Genomic DNA, 21,372 nt, shown 5'->3' with positions numbered 1-21,372 from the left:
TTTAGGGATTTATTTCCGTCAAATAAATATTCACATACAAACAAATTACCTGAGAGAATGCTTGAATACCGATTCTTATTCCTGTTCCTCACTTCTTTTGCACTGACGTATTCGACAGCAACTGGAGACATTTTCTTCGCCCTCTATAAAAAAGCCACATGATATACATTGATAAAGCATTCCAATTTTGAAACCTTTTATATCCTAATAAATATAGTTTAATGCATATGTAGTGTGTCTGTATGTAATATGTCTTTGAGTGTTTCTCGTAAAAGGTCTGTTGGACTTGTTTGCACTTATTTGTGTTCTATGTCTTTGGCATTTGCCCATTGCCACTAAACCGGGTTTATGTTTAAACTTTATGCTACTGAGCATGTTTCTGTAGCCTTTTGCATATATATTGGATCAGAGTCATCGTGAAATGTTTGCCTGTTGAGCTTGCATCTGCAGCTGTAAATGTATTTTTGATAAAGCATATGCAAAATAGTGTTTTTACAATATTATTCATGTAATATCATCGCAGAAAAGGAAATAATTAATTCGTTTTATCTAGCAAATCTCTTTTTTTAAATCAAGAAATGTCTGTCGTTTATATCAAATCGATAACTTTGGCATACAGAGAACTCATCATCAAGTTTCCATCGGTCCTTGACGAAGGACAAAAGTTCTTCATACGCTGTCATGAACTCTGATGCAGGTAGAGCCGATGTTGATAGCATCAGGGTCTCAGGAAGCGCCATATGAAGAAATATATACTGAACCTGACCGTAACCATAGTGACAGTTATTTTGGAATTTACACAATGTACATATTTAAATGTTCTAATATATGTTACTATTGTTATGTTTTGAGTAGCGTCTCTGAATTTCGCGCCTTCTCGGGAAATATGAAAGGAGGTGTTTATCCTTTGGTATGACATGAAGCATGACCACACCGTTCCCGAACATAACACGTAAAAACGGACCCCACTTCAACACATTTATTTGAGTCATTTAAGATTTAAGGGGCGTCGGTAAAAGAACGGGCCGGTGGGGATGGAAATTTAGCAAATAATTTATAGTCGCCTGACAGATATATTATGCAAAATGACGTTTTATCTTCCACATTATAGTTTGCATTGATAATGTTTTGAGGAAATACTGTTTTCTCCAATTTTGGAACAATCTGGTGTCTTGTCCCTTTAATAAACTATAATACAATGTTCTCACTAAGAACTGGTTTCCGCTAAAATTGACAGGTCAAATTAAATAAGTAGTAGCTTGCCGGTTATTTTACTGTTTGAGATTGATCAACCGAACCTTAATGAGAACCATGTTTGTATGGTGGCATAGTTTGAGTTAATATGTACGTCTTATTGGGTATTGGTTTTAGTATTTCACAATCGCATTATGAAAATGAATCAAAACTGTAGCATTAAGTGAGTATGTTTGGTTCTTTAAGTAAATTTAGTCTGTAAGTATTATTCATAAATGAGTTTATTTCATGCCGGTTGTGGCCGCGGCTTTGAGAAACGATCTTTTTTCTTCTGATATCGTTCGTTGATCTGTGTTGTGAATATAATCAAATATTTTTCTGGCTCGTTTAAAGTCATATGCGAGCATGTAATCAAATGCAAATTACATAATAAGTCAAACAAAACTCGCCACATATATGATGCATAATGATGGTTAGTTTAAACCTTATTTATTACAAAACGAATGCGAAGAATGTTCGAGCCCGGGTAGCCTGGCACAGAACTCTGTTTGTATATACATGAACTTGGCAAGGCTATGGAAACTAATAATTGAAATTTACTTGATTTTAATAATAAACTGATAACATGATGTTTGCTAAATTCGTTTATCATTTGCAATAATGAAATACATTTTAAAAGTATAAGCAATCTTTGTTTAGCTTTTTCTGCTACTTTGGTGCTGATGAAAGCAGTATTTGTATTTTCCATTGAAATCTAAACAAAGCGTTTTTTGTTTTCATACATATTGTAACAGTTTTTAACCGGTTTTTGGAAATGTTTATTTTCACTGAGATATGTTTTTGCTGTTGTAGTGTCCGAGTTGCTTGGCAACATATATTTATTAACTTAAAATATCAATAATTTCTTCAATATTTAGAGATAGGGGTTCATTTGTTTCATTATGATTAGTAATTGAGTATATGTTTGGCCATGATGTACCATCATATTTAAATGGATTTCGTTACATATTATCCTTATGGCTGAGTGCTCTTAATCAAATGCAATTGCTCTATTTAAGTTAAAATGAGTAGGACAACTCATATTTTATACATAAATATTGGTATAATGTAGCATATACAATATTTACAATTTTATGGTAGATGTTTATGTATATATTAATTAAATAGTCAACTGCATCAAAACTGCTTGTTATTTAAAATTAGGGTGGGGGGATGGAAAGACTTCCTAGTTCCATTAACATATATGACTAACGTTTCCCGATCACTCCTAGTGTGTTTCACATAGTCATTAAGTATACTTAAACTAGTAAGTGTCCGAAAATAAATACTTCAAGCCCGTGATAGACAGAGCCTTAGTTTTCATATTAGTTAGGTAGGTATTGATAAATGTAAGGATAAGTATGCGTTTATGGCTGTACAATCCAGTTTAAGACCCCATATGACTCTTTTTCCAGTTAACTCTTGTTTCCCTGATCGTTTCAAAGCGGTTATCCCATCGGTAAAACTATATTAATGCGTGAGTGGTCTGTTTGTGGTGTTTATTTTTCGTTTAAGCCCTTGCCTTGTGTCCCGTAACAGGGTTTATTCTTTTAATGAAGCTTTGGCTTTTCCCTGTAGTTTTTATTGTATTATTGGCAACATCGGGAAGCATATTGAACGGTTACTACATCTAACCTCAGCAATGGTGTGGGATTGCAATGACGAACAATGGATGCACAACCTAATAAACAGTAGCACTTGTTCCTTGTTATGAGATGTACAATAGTTAGGAGATGAGTCAGTATGTGACAAACTGGAATGTCCGTTTCCATACAACGGGATGTAAGTCCCGCGTATGTTACAACCATAAGCTAAGCAAAACGGCTGGAGTGACGGGCACGGAAGGGTAAAAATATATGAAGGGTCAACAAAATGAATGTGCTCACAATGTGGTTTACTGTTATGGAATCCCTTGCACCCGCAATGAGTTAAATGGCTGTTAGTGCGTAGTCAGCTGATACTACTCTATTATACGAAGTTATATAAATTACAGAGAAAACATTTCTTGAACAAATCTTTGGACTTTTTTGTTTTCCAGAATCAAGACACAAGAAGGAAAGACAACAACAAAAAGTCACAAGTGAACTAATATACAGTTTTGATATTTCAGTCAGTTTGCCCGAAACTGATCATGCCAGTTTGACTCATACTGTGGCGTACATTGTTTGTCGATATAGGAAAAGAAATTCAAGAAAACCACCACATTCGAAACGAAACTAATTCAATCCTGCTGCAATTGAAGCGGTAATGACACGGTCGTTGGAAGAATTATCAGCACCAAGGGAAGTGAACGGGTCTAGAAAAATGCATCTACCAAGTCTAATGTACAGAAACCTACTTTAAAATCACATTTTTTCCCGAAATAAGTAAGTATATATAGTAACACACAATTTAGAAGCATCGCGAATGGTTAATTCGTTTACTTTTCACATTAAAAAGTGTTATTTGCACTACTTCGAAGGTCAATCCCTCTTTAAAGCATTTTCAATCGACACTCTCATAATAATTGCCATCAGTGACCACAGGCGAAAGGTAGCTGTTGGATCTGGACAGCGCGGCGTCGTCACCTGAAAAAAGCATATCAGCATACATAGCTGATTTTCTATACGATAAGTAGCATATATGATATCTTATATAGCGTGGATCTTAATTTTCTGCTACAAACAATATCGATTTAATACCTATTATGAATCATTATAACAATACGAATATTCTTGTATACATGGAATCAGAGTGTAATATACGTCATTTTATTCATCTTGAATCTAAAATATAAATTCCGAGTGTAACAAAAAACAACATTAAATTACATTTAGTTATTTTATTACAACAAGTTAATATACCATACGTCAAGAAAATGTATTCAAATTGTAAAATAGAATACATTCCTGCAAAGATAGGCATCAATTGAAAAAGGTGAAATGTGTAGATAAAATGACGTCTGCGGTCTTATTACAATACGAATATTGTTGTGGGTTCCTTTAGCTTGATGCGCGATCGTCTCTGCCAAACTCGATTTCCTGACTCCGTGATAATTCTTCATGTTTTGTTCTTTTTTAGTTTTGTTTTTATTTCTTATTATATTTACCAAATGATTACTCGTCGATTGATTATACATACTATTTTGTATCCAAATATGTAAAAGCTTAAAACACTCAATTGGAAATCATCAATGGTGCCTATACTTACGGTTGGTTATTTGTGATACGTTGATTTCGTTATAACAATCCGAGTGGTCGGCATCCTTTTTAACCGTCATTTCATAATGACCTCGTGTTGGCGATTTGGCTGCTTTGCTATGATTTGTGGAAAAGAAGCTATATATTTTATTGAATATGTTCTTTTACTTATGTAAGATCATGTCCGGAAGGAGTAATTTTAATAAACATTTTTGTCTATATTAAAGTCTAATTATGAAATTAGAGTATTTTATCAGGCAGTGTTGTAAAAGCATTATCATCTGCTCAATGCAAATGTTACCAAGTTTCATTCAGAATAAATAATTTAAAGTACCTTCTTTGAAGTACTACGTTTGAGTTAATGTGCATAATTAGACTAATGATATGCTAATATGCAATAAGTTAAGTACGTTTGAGTTAATGTGCATAATTAGACTAATGATATGCTAGTATGTAATAAGTGAAGTACGTTTGCCTACCTTCTTTGTCGGCAAATAAACAATATTACTAAAATTGCTGTAATAACAACAGCAATTCCTCCAACTGCTGCACCGATTGTGGCAACATAAGCTTTACCAGTTTGTGTGTTATCTACAATTTGAAAAAGTAAGTTTTTTTTATAAATTGACTAGATTACAGTAATGATAGATTGTTCTATTACGCTGTATCAGTGTCAGTATAATGTCACATTTTATGGAAGGATGTGCGATACTTTTATTACTAATTAAAACAATATTAACAACACTTCATTCAATTTTCACGTGTGCATGAAATTCAGTAAAACGTTAGATATAAATTTTTGAATTCTTATTTTAAATAAAGATCGATATTCAAAATTTACTGCACATATTATCTTCAAAAAGATGTACAAGATATCTGACGACTTACATGTGCAAAAAGGTTCGGCACTCCATGTATGATCAGCTTTGCAGGATGCATTTCTAACACTTACTTCGTAGTCCCCAACACAATCATACGAAACACGTTTGCCGATTTCGCAAGTGTCTTCTCGTAGACAGCCATTCGTGTTAACAATTAAATTATCTCTATATTGTACTTTACAAATAGAAGCTGGAAATAGATTGTACCATTATTCGTGTGTAGAATGCAGCTTATTGTACTCAGCGATTCTGAATGTATCATGTGATTGATGCCAGTCAGAAAATGAAAAGATTCATGCTAGCATGGAAATCAAGCATAAATACAAACTTGATTTACGCATTAAGCATGTTTTAACAGATGTTAATGGAGAAATTGTCCTTAAAAGGACTGTTGCAATTTTAATAGTTCCTGCACTCACTGTCAGAGATATGAAAACGAGGGTTTCATGCAAATTGTACAATTTCAATCTCGAGGTTAGTTGGTGAGTTATTTACTGTTTTGTCATTGTCAACGTTCAATAAGTAGTTATTACAACACATCTTTGTTACCATCCCGATTGGGAATTAATTTACAAACAAAAACACTCTCCGACATGGTACAAGAGAAATCAATGCATGTCTTCAACAAAACGAGAAACAAGTTGATTTGTTTTTATCTCTCATATACTTAAGTAGGTACATTTCTACTGATTAACATGGTATTTGAAAGTAATCTGATATTTATTGATTATCAATATTAATTACCAAGTTCTGGTGGCTGAACTTCCCATGAAAGGCTTCCGTTAGCAAGGCAGATGAATGACAAATTACCATTCACGAGGTAAAAAATACTACTGTTGTACGAAGCAGTTCCTCGTTCCAAAAACGAAAACACTGAAGAACTTTGTTCAAATCGTGAACTAAGAATGCCTGTGTCGTTGCATCTTATTTTACTACATGCTGGTTTGACTCCATCCTAAGTCCCATTTTCAGTACAAGTTTGCTCTGTAGAGCCACGCGTAAGGTGAAAACCAGGAATACATGATGCCCTTACTTTCACCCCAAATCTGTAGTTCTTGCCAATGTCAGCATCCTGGTGCGTAATAAATCCGTCGCTGTAATGCAAAATTCCATTTTCAAGTTTCCCAAACGATGAACAAGTGACACTCCTGCATTCGAAATTTCCCCTACTAAATTGTCCATCTTCCTGACATGTCAGGTTTTCACTTCTCGTTAACAAATATCCAGTATGGCAATAAGGCTGAATTGTCTCAAAAGTAGGCAAACTGACAGCCAGTTTCTTTTTGGACAGGTAGTAGCCGTTACTGAGAATAGGTACCTGACATGTGACTTGTGTACATGAAGGTGTTGAACCACTCCATTTGTTCTTAGATATGCATGTTCTGTTTTGTTCACTTACGAGTGTGAAACCTGTTTTACAAACAGGAACAAATGTGAAATTGTAACTGAATGTGTCTTTCTTAATTGGAGGTGTGTAAAAACCATTCGAAAACCTACTTGGTAGGTTGTTACACTTTATTTCTTCACAAGAAGGATGTGTAGACACAAAAAGGCTGTCTGCATCACACTTTAAACTCTGTCTTTGGTCTTTTAATTCATATCCGTCGTTACAATGGAGATAAATGTACATACCAGACGATACCGTGCCATTTACAAAACGTTGGCTATTCGTAGAATAGAAGCCATTCTGAACAATTGGTATCTGGCAGTTTCCAGTACATATCAAATCAGTTTTGTCAAAGTTACCGGTTTTCAAGCATTTCCTTTTATCAGAATTTGACTTGGAAATGGAAATCCCAGTGTCACAGGAAAGGACTATTTCAGAATTGAATGGCACATATTCTCTTGGAGAAGTTGTATTAGGATAAAGATACATGCCGTGTACTGGGGCGTCTGGAACCCGACAAGCGACTGTAATAGTAAAAGAAAGGTACTATTTTTTGGAATTGCTGTATTTTAAACATTTTACATTCAGATCGACAAAACTACAGAAATTTATCAATTTTAGGAAATAAAAATAAAGTTAAGAAAAAGAGGATATTTGTTTATTCAGTTTCAGATCGTATTTCATTTTACAAGTGGCGAAACCACGAGTGAAAATATAGTTTTTTTATGATCATGAATGAAATAAAATATGATATAACACTAAAAAAACATTTGTCTGTTTCTTTTATACTTATTTTCGGAGTTTCATTAGTAATTTATTTATTTTCTGAATTACCCCCTTTTTGAAAAGAGTGTTATTAACGCCGCTACCCGTGGGACGCACCTAATGCAAAAGTATAGCTGATGACGTAGCTGTAATATTTCTATTTCCGGTTTGTTGACAAAAAGTTATCTGATATTCTTTTTTATTGTTTATGATTTGCTCAATATTTAGTGCAAACATTTTATGAACTTTAATCAATAAGTTTTATTAGTGCATACATGTACCCTAAATAACAAAAGCATTTTTATGTTAAACTGGGCATGAATACATAACCAAATTACTATGCCGCAATTTATTGAACATATGAAGGTCCGATGTGTTGAACAGATCGATTTCCAGGTAAAGAGATGAAACCAATCTAAATTGTTGACACATTTTGAAGTGTGGGTGGAGTGAATAACTTATCAGTTAATCTGTTAATTGTTGTGTGAACTTTCCGGGAAGTTCGTCTTACTAAAACAAACAGTTCAAAATATATTTGAACTATGATATAAAACTCCATTTATGTTCGAGCAGTTGTTTTTGTCTGTACTGTACTCTGTTTTGTATGAAAGCAATTGTTTAAACATTCAGTTTCAACTTTTAAGAAATACGGGATTACAATTTTCCTTATGAACGGTAAGTTGTTTATTTCCAAAAACGTCTTTATTTTAATTAATGTAAACTAGTTCATAAGTTTAAAAAAAATTGGCAACATTTTCTGGTTCAAAGAGTGTTTTGTTTTGATCAAGGGGACTACAATGGATTTTAAAAAAGTCTAAAAGTTGATATTTTCTCTCATTTTTTTGCATTGAAAATATCAAATTGATTGTTATTTCACTGATAAGCATGAAAAAAGAGGAAAATCGTAATGCTACTGCTAAACAGTAGTTCATTATACTACAATAAGTCCAATAGCCTAAATTTAAACAAATATCCTATATTAAGGCAAAACATACATCACACGAGAAACATTCAATGTACAAAACAACAACAAAGATGATTACGCATGCATCAAATTATATAGAAGTAAAATCGTCTCTAGTAATGATAAATCTCAAATATAAGAAGAAAAAGTAACCTTGTTTATAATTTCGAAGAGCTAAAATGTAATGAAACTTGTTTCAAAGTTTGACCTGCAAGTCATGTCAATTGTGTTTCATTATAATAGCGTGTATGAAAATCGGATATCGGGGAAAGATTAAAACTTATTTTAGAGATATTGAATTACTTAAAGTACTTCGTTTACTTCCGACAGAAATCTCATTTTAATCTATCTGATAAAGCGAAACCTACCTTCAAAAATTTCAATCTCTCAAAGCGTCAAATAATCCGGCCTTGTTATCTCAATCTGACTCAATTCTTTTGCTGGATTGATTTCAATTTCAATAACATCTGCACATACGTCCTCTCCTCGTTCTGGGTATGAGCAAGAGTTCGTTCTTAACTCATTTGCTTTAAGGTCATCTATGAACAATATTGGCCATTGTCCATGTGGAGTCATTCCCCTTACATACATACCTAAAATTCGCTCCCGCACTGTAAACAAAGATTGCATTTTTTATGGTTTGCCTCCAAAATAGACAATTAAGCTCGAATTAGAAATACACAATGCAACTTCTTCACCTTGACTTTAAGTTTGATTGTTTCTCTCGTAGCATATTTCTCCGGAATAAAACTTGCTGCGAAAATAAACTGGTAATTCAATATAAACTTAGAAACATTTTAAAGGATTTAAATTTAAGAATACCCCCCCCCCAAAAGAACAACAACTTTACTTGCAAAAATCAAGGTAAATATTAACAGCATAAAGAGGAAAACTGTTTAATTCAGAGTAAGATAGCAATATACTTCACCATGCGAGCACGAAAAGCTATTCTTACATTTTGTGTTCACGAGATGAACTATTTTGCGACCGTATAGTGAAAAAAACACATTATTTTCATTAAAAGCCTTAACAGGATTAAAGAGAAATAATTGTATGGTAGGTGTAAGAAAGGCGCGTTAAATTGATGCAAACCTAACGTCATTTCATAAATGACGTCGTTGAAATTGTGTCCAAGCCTTGTGCCATGTTTGGTCTGGACGTGTGATTTTTTCGCTGTTTGAAACAGTGAACTATAAATTTTATTTCTAGGAAGGAATCATACCATAAAACTTCGTGTAATCAAGCAGAGAAACAATATAATTATATTACTATTATAACATATTTTCCGTTCTCTTGTTGTTTTTTTCATCGGTGACCATGTGACATTGGCTGTAGAAAGTTTGTATGACTCGTTAATTAATTATAACAAAACTTATTTACTATCCATCCGTTACACAATTGTATGGAACATAGGAAAATGCCTGTCTGGTGAGCTTTGCATCCTTACACGCAATGATGTTAAACGACGACCAAACTAAACGTCGCTCAGCTACATTTTACCCTGACATGTATGTTATATGTTGAAGATTTTAAATCCAGAGATGCAATAAGACTGGCCAGGGTCTAGCTGGCACCATGCATTATGTGAAGCGTTGCCCGCGGTATTGTGTGAGCATGCCCTAAGATCATATGCGTAACTGATATTTCCCCGATTTTTAAATAAAAACACAACAAGTCCGAAGCGCGAGTTGTACATTTCAAGCGCAATGGTAAAAGTTGTAATAGCTTTCATGTTGTTTTAGTTTATTGGCTCAGGGTCATTTAGGGTTGATACCCTTCGAGTAGAAAATCTCAATTTCTCACATACACATATAACCAATATTCATAGCGAATGTATTTATAAATTAAACCGATTGGAAATGAATAATAAACACATAAGGGGGATCAGTTTTTTAAAAAGTTTTATTACATATTTATCTAAATGCATTTAAAATGCATGATCACCATTGCTATATCAAAATTGTGAAGCAAACCTGGTTAATTCATTTAAATGGGTTATTGTATATAACATCAATTTTTATTAAAAGACTTGTAATAGTAATATTATTATCACTTGAAAACAACAGCAACTAAAAGACGAGATGTATTGACCATTTCTATCATAAAACTTCTACAACTGCACAGCTTGAGACTCAGATCGGAGATCTGATTAGCTGCACAATTTTATTAAGATAAAGTTCAATACACTGAGGTTGTTTACTATACACGCATTTTTTTGCAGGGGGGGGGGGGTCGCTGAAAGTAGGCTTAAACAAGGCCTTTAAAGTAAATGTTGGGTAAGAGTGAGAATATAAGTTTAAGTACTAACATTTTGGTTTTATGTTGAAAATTTTAATTCCAGAGATCCATCGAGACTGGTCAAAGTTTAACCGCCACCAAGGTCGTCTGTAAGGTGTGTTTGCCTGGGTGTGTGCACACGCTCCAGCTGCGGTACTGATGTTACCATCTACAGTCAATTGAGCTTCTCCATTGGCACTGGAACGTGGACCTTGACCTGGCTTTTTTCCCAATGCAACATTTCGTCCTGAAAATAAAGTAAGATACAGAAATTAAAACCTTTCCCCATAATGATCCATTTTAATCCTTTTGCATTAATGTTCAAACATCATAAAAGACAATGAATTATCCACTAAATGTGTAACCATCATCACAATATCAAAATACTTATAGATTCTGTCCTCATTAGTCCCAGAGACAAAGAATCAAAATGTGGATAATCGATTCCAAGAGTGATATTGCTTAGTTGTGACATTCGTCAGTTTAGAATATATAAACACTACGCTTTTAAAGGTCATGGTTTATACAGAGGTGCAAACGATATATTTGTGTATTATAAATTTTTTGGAAGAGTGCTTACAATATCTAACTGCCTTCCATTTCACGATTTAATGTATAATGCTCTGATAAATACCTAAAATTAAGTTAATTTAAAATGTAGCATCTTATTTTGGTCTAAAAGATTAAAATATCACATGCAGTCATGAAAGGAGCCCCATAATGTTAATTGGGAAAATAGTAAACGCAATTTTAGCATGGAATAAAACATATTGAGACATTGCCAACTTTTGGGCGTATCGGGTATCGAAAGTGTCTATCGATTTGTTGGCCCCGTGCAATACTGGCGTATATATAGGCTTGTTAAGAGATATAGTTCATTGCAATAAGGTTGAAAACAAAATAACTTGTGATTGTTATTTGTATATAAGCAACCTAACCTTGCTCAATTTAAAGGAGACAGATCATTTAGAAGTTTGTTTATGTTCGAGCTTTTGCTAAAGTTGGTTAGTACTTTTGTATCCACTGAACTGTCAACAACTTAAACGTGTGACGTATTCATGAGCTAATTGCATATTTCTTTTACTTACCGTAAAATGTAAATATTGATCTTTATGCCCTTTGTAAATATTTGTGCCACAAAACAAAGAATATTAATGCCGCGTTAAATAAAAATCTTCAGTTTCTTTTTCATTAATCTCGAAATAAGGTTATCTAAAGTTTAAATTATTTAAGATTCAATCACATACTTCGTTTAAAATACAATTGTTAAGTTGTGCTCACCATTTTGATGAAATGATGCATTAACGAATGACAATGAAACAAAATTGCCTGTATTTACATAGTTAAGTTTTATTAAATACAACGTAAGACACATACACTTTAATTTAACTATTCATTTCCTGAGTGGGGGAAAAGAGTTAACATCGAACTATTCGAAAAACCTTTGGCATTTTCGATCGTAAACAACCTCTATTGTATGCCAGTACATCAGTTGAAATAGTCGTTTTTTAAATAGAAGTATTAATTAATTATAGCGTTTTACGTGTATTTTGTATTACTTAGTTTAAATTGATTGCCAGTGAAGTGTATTAATTCATAAATATTTCAGATTAACAAGAGTAAAGTCATGAAGTTTAATTGCTAAATTCAAATTACTACTCGATCTACTTGCAGCGTAGTTAAATGTAAAAATATCTGAACAACGGTAAACGGCCAATAAACATCAAAGTTTGTTTTCGATAAAAAATGGTGTTCCGAATGTACACCGAACGTGTCTTTTGCCAATTAGGCACTTATATATATATAGGCATGTGTAATCAGTTTCTTTGCTGTGCAAACATGGAAAATCAACAAATTAGAACTATCGCCGAGCCTCATTTTATCGAAATATCTTAAGCTCAATAGGTTAACCAAAACATAGTTTCCCATGTCTACAGGCTCTTTAAAGGATGAAATACATACATATAAATATAAAAAAATCTATACCATCTCATAAATAGTGAGCTAAGTTTGATTTTGAAAAAAAACGACTTTACATTATTTGAGAAATTGGAACGGGTTTCAAATTTGATTGAGTGCATTTTTTTTGTTTGTAGTAGCTGAAATCATCTTTGACCTTTTCTTTCTTTATTTTCAAAATTTAGCTAATATTGATTTGTTCACATACTATAATTAAAATAAATCACAATTTCTAAATATTCTGAAATGATTTTCCCTTCTTAAAGGCCTAGTTAAAGGAATGTTTGGCATGACAATCCCCTGCTGTGCATCTCCTGTATATTGCACTGGTGTCAACGTAGGGGCCAATTTCCTGTGTATTTGTTTATTGGCTCATAGTCATTACGGGTCCATTTCTGTTATTAAACCTCAAACACTGCAAAGCAGGATACTCAAATCTGATAAAATGGCACCAGGCAATTAGATTAAGATCAATACATAGAGGTTGTATATTATGGGGGGGGGGGGGGTCACTTATAGAAGGCTAACATTAGGCCTTTAAAGGCCTAGTTTAAAGAATGTTTGGCATGAAACCTCCTGCTGTGCATCTCCTGCTGATTGCACTGATGTCACAGTATGGGTCAATTGCCTGTGTATTTCTTTATTGGCTTAGGGCCGTTTAGGATCCATTTCTATAATAAACTCCACAAAACTGCACAGCAGAATACTTCACGAAAGAAAGCAGTATCGGAATTTTTTTTAAGGCTGAACGATTTATCAATTCCTCGAAATTAAAGCTTGTACACAACCATTGTACCAGTAGAAGTCCATGATTATATATGTTGTATGCTACGCCAGGTGATAGTGTTGCTTTTATAAAGCTTCTGGCCTAGGTACATTGTAGGAAAAACGCATTTTGACCAAATCCTAATTCATTCAATAAATGATATTCAAATTGGGATAATACATTATATATACGTAAAAAAGAGCATATACTGGGCCAGGGGCTACATGTTTATGTCAAGATAGTACAGTATGGATGATAATTATCCCGCACATGTATATTAAAATGGAAAAAAATCGAGGGCGGGCCGGTTGAAAACAACAACTAAACAACAAAAAGACATCAACATATATATGTACATGAACATTTGAGAAAACAATCAGACAATTAAGTCAATTTAAAATATAATAAAATGACATCGCATTCTTTGGTCTTGAAAAAGTTAGAATTCAAATAGTGAGGAAATCGACACTAAAAAAGTCAGTTCACATAACTATATATATATGCATCCTGGACGAAGAGTCCTGTTCTCAAAAAACTTAATTGCCAATGAACTGTCCGCGAGTCTTGCTCATCCTTAAAAAATACCAGACTTACAATAGTTTAAGATTTTTCAGACACGCGTGCTATCCAAAGAAATAAAACCATATCCAATGGTCAAAGCTGTGGATATTTTATATATCTCACAAAACGATGGGAATAAAACTTTCGCTGGCATCAAAACTATGTTTAAGTCACACTTGGGGATTTGACGGGGTCAAGCTATAATATAGCCACTATAGGGCGCTGGCAGACCTTTTTGAACTCAACAGCAACAGCAGCAAGATACTCAGATCAGAGATCTGATAATACAATTAGGCAATTAGATTTAGATCAATACACAGATGTCGTGTACAATACACAGATTTTATTGGGGGGGGGGGGTCAAAGTATGATTCAACAAGGCCTTTAAGCAAATTATAGATTACAGTTCCTGCGCACAATTATAAACAATTACATACTATAAATTACATAATCTCTAAAATTTGACACAAAATAAAAATATCAAAAAATAGTATATTCCAAGAAAAAGCCAACTTCCCTTGGGCGGTCATAATTATGTGATTTTACTTACCGATCGTATATATCTCAACCCACAAAGACTGGAGGGGCCCTTATAATCCGAATCTCACTACATTCCTAATGCACCGGAATTGAACATTCCAGATGCACCGATATTTACATAAATTTCAAACAGGACCAAAGTAATTTTTAATAAGTGCATATCGAGGGGTGAATGCGAAAAGGTTCTAAGTGACATTAAATAAAGAAGAAGAACCTTTTCGCTCTCATCCCTCGATATAAATGTAGGAAAAATTCCGCACCTTGAGCTGTTGGAAGCTAAGCGATCGGAGGGTTATTAATTACACCTTCTAATTTTAATGTGATTAAACATTTAACAACGATCGAATGTAAAATTCAATCGTAGAATAACAACACAAAAATCACCCTAAAGAGCAACCTTTTTAACATCTATCTAGGAAGATCCTACGATAGTCTTAATCGTTGGTTCAGTTGAACTGTTTTTCGAAAAAAATAAATAACACAATGAATACTACAGGAACACGCCCAGTAGACAAAAATTCAAATGTGTTAACACCACATACACATAAATATTCAAACACAACAAACAGGACACACAATCATAGAAAACGCCTTCATGGATAACCATGGGATAACTGCACGCTGGTCTAAACATTATTAATGATTATTAAATTAAAAACAATTACAACATGATCCTCTTCAGAGCAAGCATCAACTTGAAAACAAGGAAGAATAGAGTCAAAACATAACATATAAGCTGACAAAGTGTTTTCAAGTACTCACGACTGAATTCACCTCAAAACAAATTATCAAGCAGGAACAACAGCGATAGCTCTTAAAGGGTAACATCAATCATTCAAAACAGCCATCTGAATAATGAAAGTATCGTTGTACAAAAAAGGAGGAAATACACTTGGAATACAATAAAGAATAAATAAATACAAAATATGTATATAATTTATGCTGTCGAATATCTTTCGACATATACAAAAACTATCGAAAACAGTCTGTTATATAAAAGGCAGCATCGGCAATCGAAAATGGTTTCAAACATTACTTTCAATCTTCAAGGCAACCTTTCTCGGACTCCAACGATCACCTCAATCGAAAACGGTGTTAAGAACAATATTGTAATATCGTAAAAAAATAAATATAAATAAACAGTCGCTAAGTAAGTCTTATTGTAGGACGCAATTTTACTTTATGTAGCCTTTCGAGTATATCGTCATATAATTAGCATGAGTACAAGACTGTAATTGTAATAATAAAGTATAACGTAATGTTTAATGAAGAACTTATATAGAGTTTCCCCAATTTTCTGTTTTTAAATCCTTGTGTCATTAGTATAAATTGTCTACGGGAATAAATCACATCCGATTTCCCAACAAGCAATGATTGTATGGACATTTGGTTGAAATTGGTTTAAGCGACTGCACTATTAATTTTTCGACATACGAGGAATGACAACATATTTAAACTTTTATTACAATAGTTAACTATAAACTACGGTTAAAAATACATAACTAATTTGAGCATAAGATAAACGTAAACTGACGAAACAAGACAAGTAAACTGGACATTATTTTGATTAACGTAAACATGTGTACCTTCGAAATTCCCGGCACAAAAACAATTTCCAAACAACGAAATGAACGACAGGAGATATCCTCTTTTTAGCTTCATTCTTCCTTTGCAGAAGCCGATCTAAACGCGCCCCGCAAATGGAGAAGACACTTCAGACATTCGAACCCTCTTATGTTATAAACTTCCTTATTGGTAAACCCCGAAGAGTAGTGTTTGGTAGATAGTGATAGGAAATTAATTATCAAAATATGTTAAAATATTTCAAACTTTGGAGGGTGCCACAAAAAGCAGGTATATTATTCGAACATTTAATTTTAAAATTTGAATATTGTTTGGACTGTGATATTGTGGACAAAGAATATTTGTGGACATTCATCTTAATTTTAGTGATGTTTTCATCATTATGGTGACTACCCGCACTGTTCTTTAAACAATATAGTACCAGGTCATTTTATTCTTAAATAGCTACGAGACTTACCTGTGTCCCTGACACAATTTCTGTGTTATATTGTAATTCCCGATATCAAGACAACCCAATAAGTGCATTAGTAATGTAATGTAACTACAAAATGGTATCTTAATGAATGACAATGTACAGCAATGGCAATTTTTAGCACACCGGAATACCTAGCATACCTTCAAAAAAAATCAAAACAAACATTCAAAGTCGCAATATTGAAGGAACTTATTGACGTATGCAGTGAATACAAATTACTGAACGTCATGACGTCAGTAAAAATCATCGGGAGCGCTTTTTGGTGAAATGTAGAAAAATGGGCATTTTATGTATTTTCTTCACAAAACAAATGAAATTTAAGGTATGCTAGAAATAGTATCTATCATGTGTGTCCGTTCCGGATAGAAAAATCCGACCATCGCGCACGCTGAGTAGCCGGTACGTTACAACGCAGGTTCCCTGGGTCGGATTGTTCTATCCGGAACGGAAACACGTTACATATATTATTAGTATAAGTAGTTACCGTGTATCTGCGTTATATTCGTAATTCCTGATATCCAAAACTGGAGGTCCTTATCCCAACAAGCGTACTTGCTATGTTATATAAAATCAAAATGGTATCTTTTTTATGATGGTGTAGCCTATACCAATAGAAATGTTTATGTATTGGCGTTGTATTTGTGATGTATTCTAATTTATGATATAAAATAAGTGTGCTGGAGGGTCACACACCAATTGGTGTATAAGGTTTGTAATGAAACCTCAAAGTAATATCTAAATGAAAGACAGTATACACTTAATACCAATGTAAACGTACCTCCATTATCTTAATGTTATATTATAATTCCTGATATAAAGTAAGAGTCTCGGAAATTCGCGACCCCCAAAAAAGAAAAATCCACCATGTCGCCAAGTTTAAGTTAACGCATAGAACACTATGCTTGCGGCTCGTTATGTCTTCATTAACTGCAGATGATGTTTTTATATCCCCATGTGTACCAGGAATTTGGCTTTCCGGTTTCCCCGATGCAACGTAAACACCTGAAGTAAAATGATTTGACTGGACGAAAAAATGCCACCCACTTAAATGTATGGCTCCTAAAGATCTTAATCGTTGAAAAACAATTCTACTACAAATGTTTAATAAAGCATGACTTTATAATAGTGTAATGCAATAAAAACTACCGGGACAAATAAGTTGGTATCGTGTTACCAAATTTGTATCGAAATACTCTACCGAAGAATTGTTGAATTTTAAAATATTTAAAAGTATTTATTAAAGAAACTCGTTCATTTAAATGTACTGTGTATGTACGTTTTAGATATCAAGCAATACATTAATAAAAATTGTGCATTTGAAAATCACTGTTAGCTTTATATTTTTATAATAATGGCGATGTACGAGCCGCCAGATAAACAAAGTGCGGTGTACGAGACACCAGATACACCAATGGCGGTGTACGAAATACCAGATACAAAGGGCGCAGTACGGGACATCAGATACATCAGTGGCGGTGTACGGGACACAAAATAAACATAAGGCAGAGTACGAGACACCAGATACTCAAATGGAGGTGTATGAGACACCGGACACACCACTGGCAGTGTACGAAACACCAGATACACAAAGGGCGCAGTACTGAACCAAATACACCAATGGTGCAGTACAGGACACCAGATGCACAAGAAGGGCATTACGAGACACCAGATACACCAAGGTGGCAGTAAGGGACACCATGTACACAAATGGCGGTTTACGAGACACCAGATACACAAAAAGCGCATAACGAGACACCAGATACACCAAGGTGGCGGTAAGGGACACCAGGTACACAAATGGCGGTGAACGAGACACCAGGTACACCGAGATTGCGGTAAGGGACACCAGGTACACACACGGCGCAGTACGAGACACAAAATACGTCAAGTTGACGGAACAGGAAACCAGATACACCACTGGCGCTGTACGAGACTACAGATACACCAAGGGCGTAGTAAGGGACACCAGATACACAAACGGCGCGGAACAACACACCAGATACACAAATAGCGCAGTACAAGACACCAGATACACAAGGGGTGCAAAAGGGGACACCTGATACAAAACAGGCGAAGTACAAAGCACCATATACAAGAAGGTGGACGAACGAGACACCAGATACACCAATGGCGATTTTCGAGACAACGGATACATCGATGGCGGTGTACGAGATACAGGATACACTAATGGCGGTGTACGAAACACGAGACACACCAATGGTGGTCTACGAGGCACCTTATACACCAAAAGCGCAGTACGAGACATCAGATACACCAATGGCGGTGAACGGGACACTAGATACACCATTGGTAAATTAAGAGACACACGATACACCAAAGGGTGGTTAAGCGGCATCAGATACACAAGAGATACACAAATAGCGTACGAGATACCAAATAAACGAAAAGATGTGTTCGCTGCAACAGATACATCAAGGCTGCGGTTCGAGACACCAGACACATCACTAATGGCGGTGTATGAGACAACCGGTTACACTAATGACTGTACGAGACCTTAGATACACCAGGGGCGCAGTAGAAGACAGAATATACACCAAGGTGGCGGTACGGGACAGCAGCTACACAAATAGCGCGGTACGAGACCCTAGATACACCAAGGGCATAGTACGGGACACCAGATCAACAAAGGGCGCGGTACGAGACACGCTATAAACTAATGGCGGCGTATGAGACAACGGATACACCAACGACGGTATACGAGGCTCCAGATACACCAATGGCATAGAACGTGACACTGCATACACCAATAGCGTTGAACAATATAAAATATACACCACGGGCCGTGCACGAGATACCAAATACACATATAGGCGGTGTTCAAGACGCCAGATACACCAATGGCAGTTTATGGGATACCAGATTCACAAAAGGCGTTGTTCGAGACACGAGGTACACAAAAGGCGCGGTATTGGACACAAAATTCACAAATGGCGCAGTAGGAAACACCAGATACAGAAAAAAGGCGGTGTACAAGACACAATATAAACCGACGGCGCTATACGAGATACCAGATACAGAAAACGCGGTGCACAAGACATCAGATACACAAAGGGCACAAAACGGTATACCAGATACATAAAAGGCGGTGTAAGAAACACCAGATACACCAAGGGCGCAGTACGACACGCCAGATACTCAAAAACCTGTGTACAAGACACCAGATACACAAAGGGTGCGGTACGGGATAACAGATACACCAAGGGCGCAGTACGACGAGACATCAGATACACCTAGTGCGCGGTACGAGAAACCAGATACATCGAGGGCCCAGTATGGGACACAAGACACACAAAAGGCGGAGTACGAGACACCAGATACACCAAGGGCGCAGAAGGAGACACCTAATACGCCAAGGGCGTTAAACGAGACACCAGACGCACCAAGGGCGGTGTACAATACACTAAAACACTAAGGGTTGTGTATGCTGCACCAGCTACACCAAAAGCGTTGTACGAGACAGACACTAGTTACACCAACGGCGGTGCGCGAGGCACTAGTTACACCAGGGGCGTTTTACGAGACACTTGTTACAACAACGGCGGTGCGTGAGGCACTAGTTACACCATACATCAGGGGCGTTTTAGGAGACACTAGTTACACCAACGGTGGTGCGCGAGGCACTAGTTCCACCAGGGGCGGTGTACAAGACTGTGCGATATTCGGCAATGCTCGATCGTCATTTAATCCCTAATTATATCTATTATTTATCATAAATACCTTAAATGTGTCAAATCTTCGTTTTTGATAACTAACTTGAATGTAGTATAATTTTAAGGTTTTATTAAAACGTACGTTGGAATTGCATTTGGTGTAGTTTGATCAAGGTAAAGATCGCTGTTACTTAACAAGATAAATCGGTTTCCGCGCAATTATATCTGAATTCAGCTCAAAGAATACAAATGTCGATGAAGCTTGGTATTAGCGGCATATATTATTATTTCTGCTGAAAAGCTCGGCTTTTCTGTAATTTTTCCTCCGGCATAATTCATTATTTTGCAGGTGATGTCTTTGTTAAGTCGTTGTAAACCCCCTATAGACTCTTGCACCATTGAACGCGAGTCTTCATGAAGAGCTATGTTGATGCGTGTGTGGTCTGTTTATACGTGTTAGTTAGTGCGATGCTAGTACGTTTGTGTCTGTTGTTCGTTGTACCTTAGGCCATTACATTGTGCCTCAAACCAGGGTTTATATTTGATGTTTTACTACTTGGCTTGTCCCTGTAGTTTCCATGTTATTGGTAGTGTGCTGTTAACACACACAATGTTTATATTACAGCCGAGGCTATGAACTTCCGACAAGGCATTATTATTTCACTCTTTTCTGAAATAACAGTCCATTTTTGTTGCTAGAAAATCTCAGCTTTTAGTTTGAAAATTTAATTACAACGATTGTTAAACATTATATTAACACTCTCGTTGGCATGATGCTACGCGAAAATTCGGTATTGTGTTCCCGGAGGAAACCCACTTTATAAGAGCACTTAAATGTTCTTTCGGCAACAACATAGTGTTCAGGCAGTTATATAAGAAGGGTAAACTAAAATAACACTTAAAATTCCCCTTGCGTATACGGAATCCAACCGTTCAATTATCCATTTTATCAAACTACATAAATTCTTCATAAGATTCTAGAAAGCGCGACGAAGAAAGAACCAATGTGGAAAGCATCAACGTCTCCAGAAGCGCCATGTGCAGAAATATATACTGATCCTGAACGAAACCACATTGAAGTTGAATTTCGAATAAACAAGTTCTTTGGTAGATCAATTAAAGTATAATGG

At 35.3% G+C, this 21,372-nt stretch overlaps 3 protein-coding genes across 3 annotated transcripts in view; 1 reads left to right on the top strand and 2 right to left on the bottom strand.

The window, feature by feature from the left end:
* LOC128215465 (CUB and sushi domain-containing protein 1-like) overlaps window positions 1–16,195 on the bottom strand; it is an 86,947-nt gene extending 70,752 nt beyond the window's left edge. Inside the window, exons 1-2 of the mRNA XM_052922148.1 lie at window positions 16,099–16,195; window positions 10,718–10,933 (exon numbers count right to left, since the gene is read on the bottom strand). Of these exons, the coding sequence (XP_052778108.1) occupies window positions 10,718–10,933; window positions 16,099–16,174 (292 nt within the window). The 5' untranslated portion in view covers window positions 16,175–16,195. The remainder of the gene's footprint in view (window positions 1–10,717; window positions 10,934–16,098) is intronic.
* On the bottom strand, window positions 6,128–9,068 carry LOC128213296 (sushi, von Willebrand factor type A, EGF and pentraxin domain-containing protein 1-like). The gene is made up of 2 exons (XM_052918899.1): window positions 8,778–9,068; window positions 6,128–7,204 (listed from the first exon to the last, which is right to left on the bottom strand). Exon 2 carries the CDS (start codon window positions 7,167–7,169, stop codon window positions 6,249–6,251), a length of 921 nt encoding a protein of 306 aa, XP_052774859.1. The 5' UTR covers window positions 7,170–7,204; window positions 8,778–9,068; the 3' UTR covers window positions 6,128–6,248.
* Window positions 16,196–17,922: 1,727 nt separating the features above from the next.
* LOC128215463 (uncharacterized) lies at window positions 17,923–20,004 on the top strand. Its single transcript, XM_052922147.1, has 3 exons — window positions 17,923–18,048; window positions 18,642–18,881; window positions 19,747–20,004. Exons 1-3 carry the CDS (start codon window positions 17,923–17,925, stop codon window positions 20,002–20,004), a joined length of 624 nt encoding a protein of 207 aa, XP_052778107.1.
* The last annotated feature ends 1,368 nt before the right edge of the window (window positions 20,005–21,372 follow it).

This window comes from Mya arenaria, chromosome 13 (assembly GCF_026914265.1).
Source record: "Mya arenaria isolate MELC-2E11 chromosome 13, ASM2691426v1".
NCBI lineage: Eukaryota > Metazoa > Mollusca > Bivalvia > Myida > Myidae > Mya > Mya arenaria.
This window is presented reverse-complemented; position numbering and strand designations above follow the sequence as displayed.

Excerpts from the sequence above, each read along its gene's own strand:
- LOC128213296 (XM_052918899.1), bottom strand. The coding sequence starts at position 7,169 with ATGTATCTTTATCCTAATACAACTTCTCCAAGAGAATATGTGCCATTC.
- LOC128215463 (XM_052922147.1), top strand. The coding sequence starts at position 17,923 with ATGGCGATGTACGAGCCGCCAGATAAACAAAGTGCGGTGTACGAGACA. Across the intron at positions 18,049-18,641 it reads TCAGATACATCAGTGGCGGT|GCGAAGTACAAAGCACCATA; the intron begins GTACGGGACACA and ends GATACAAAACAG. Across the intron at positions 18,882-19,746 it reads GGACACTAGATACACCATTG|ACACCAGATACACAAAGGGT; the intron begins GTAAATTAAGAG and ends CCTGTGTACAAG.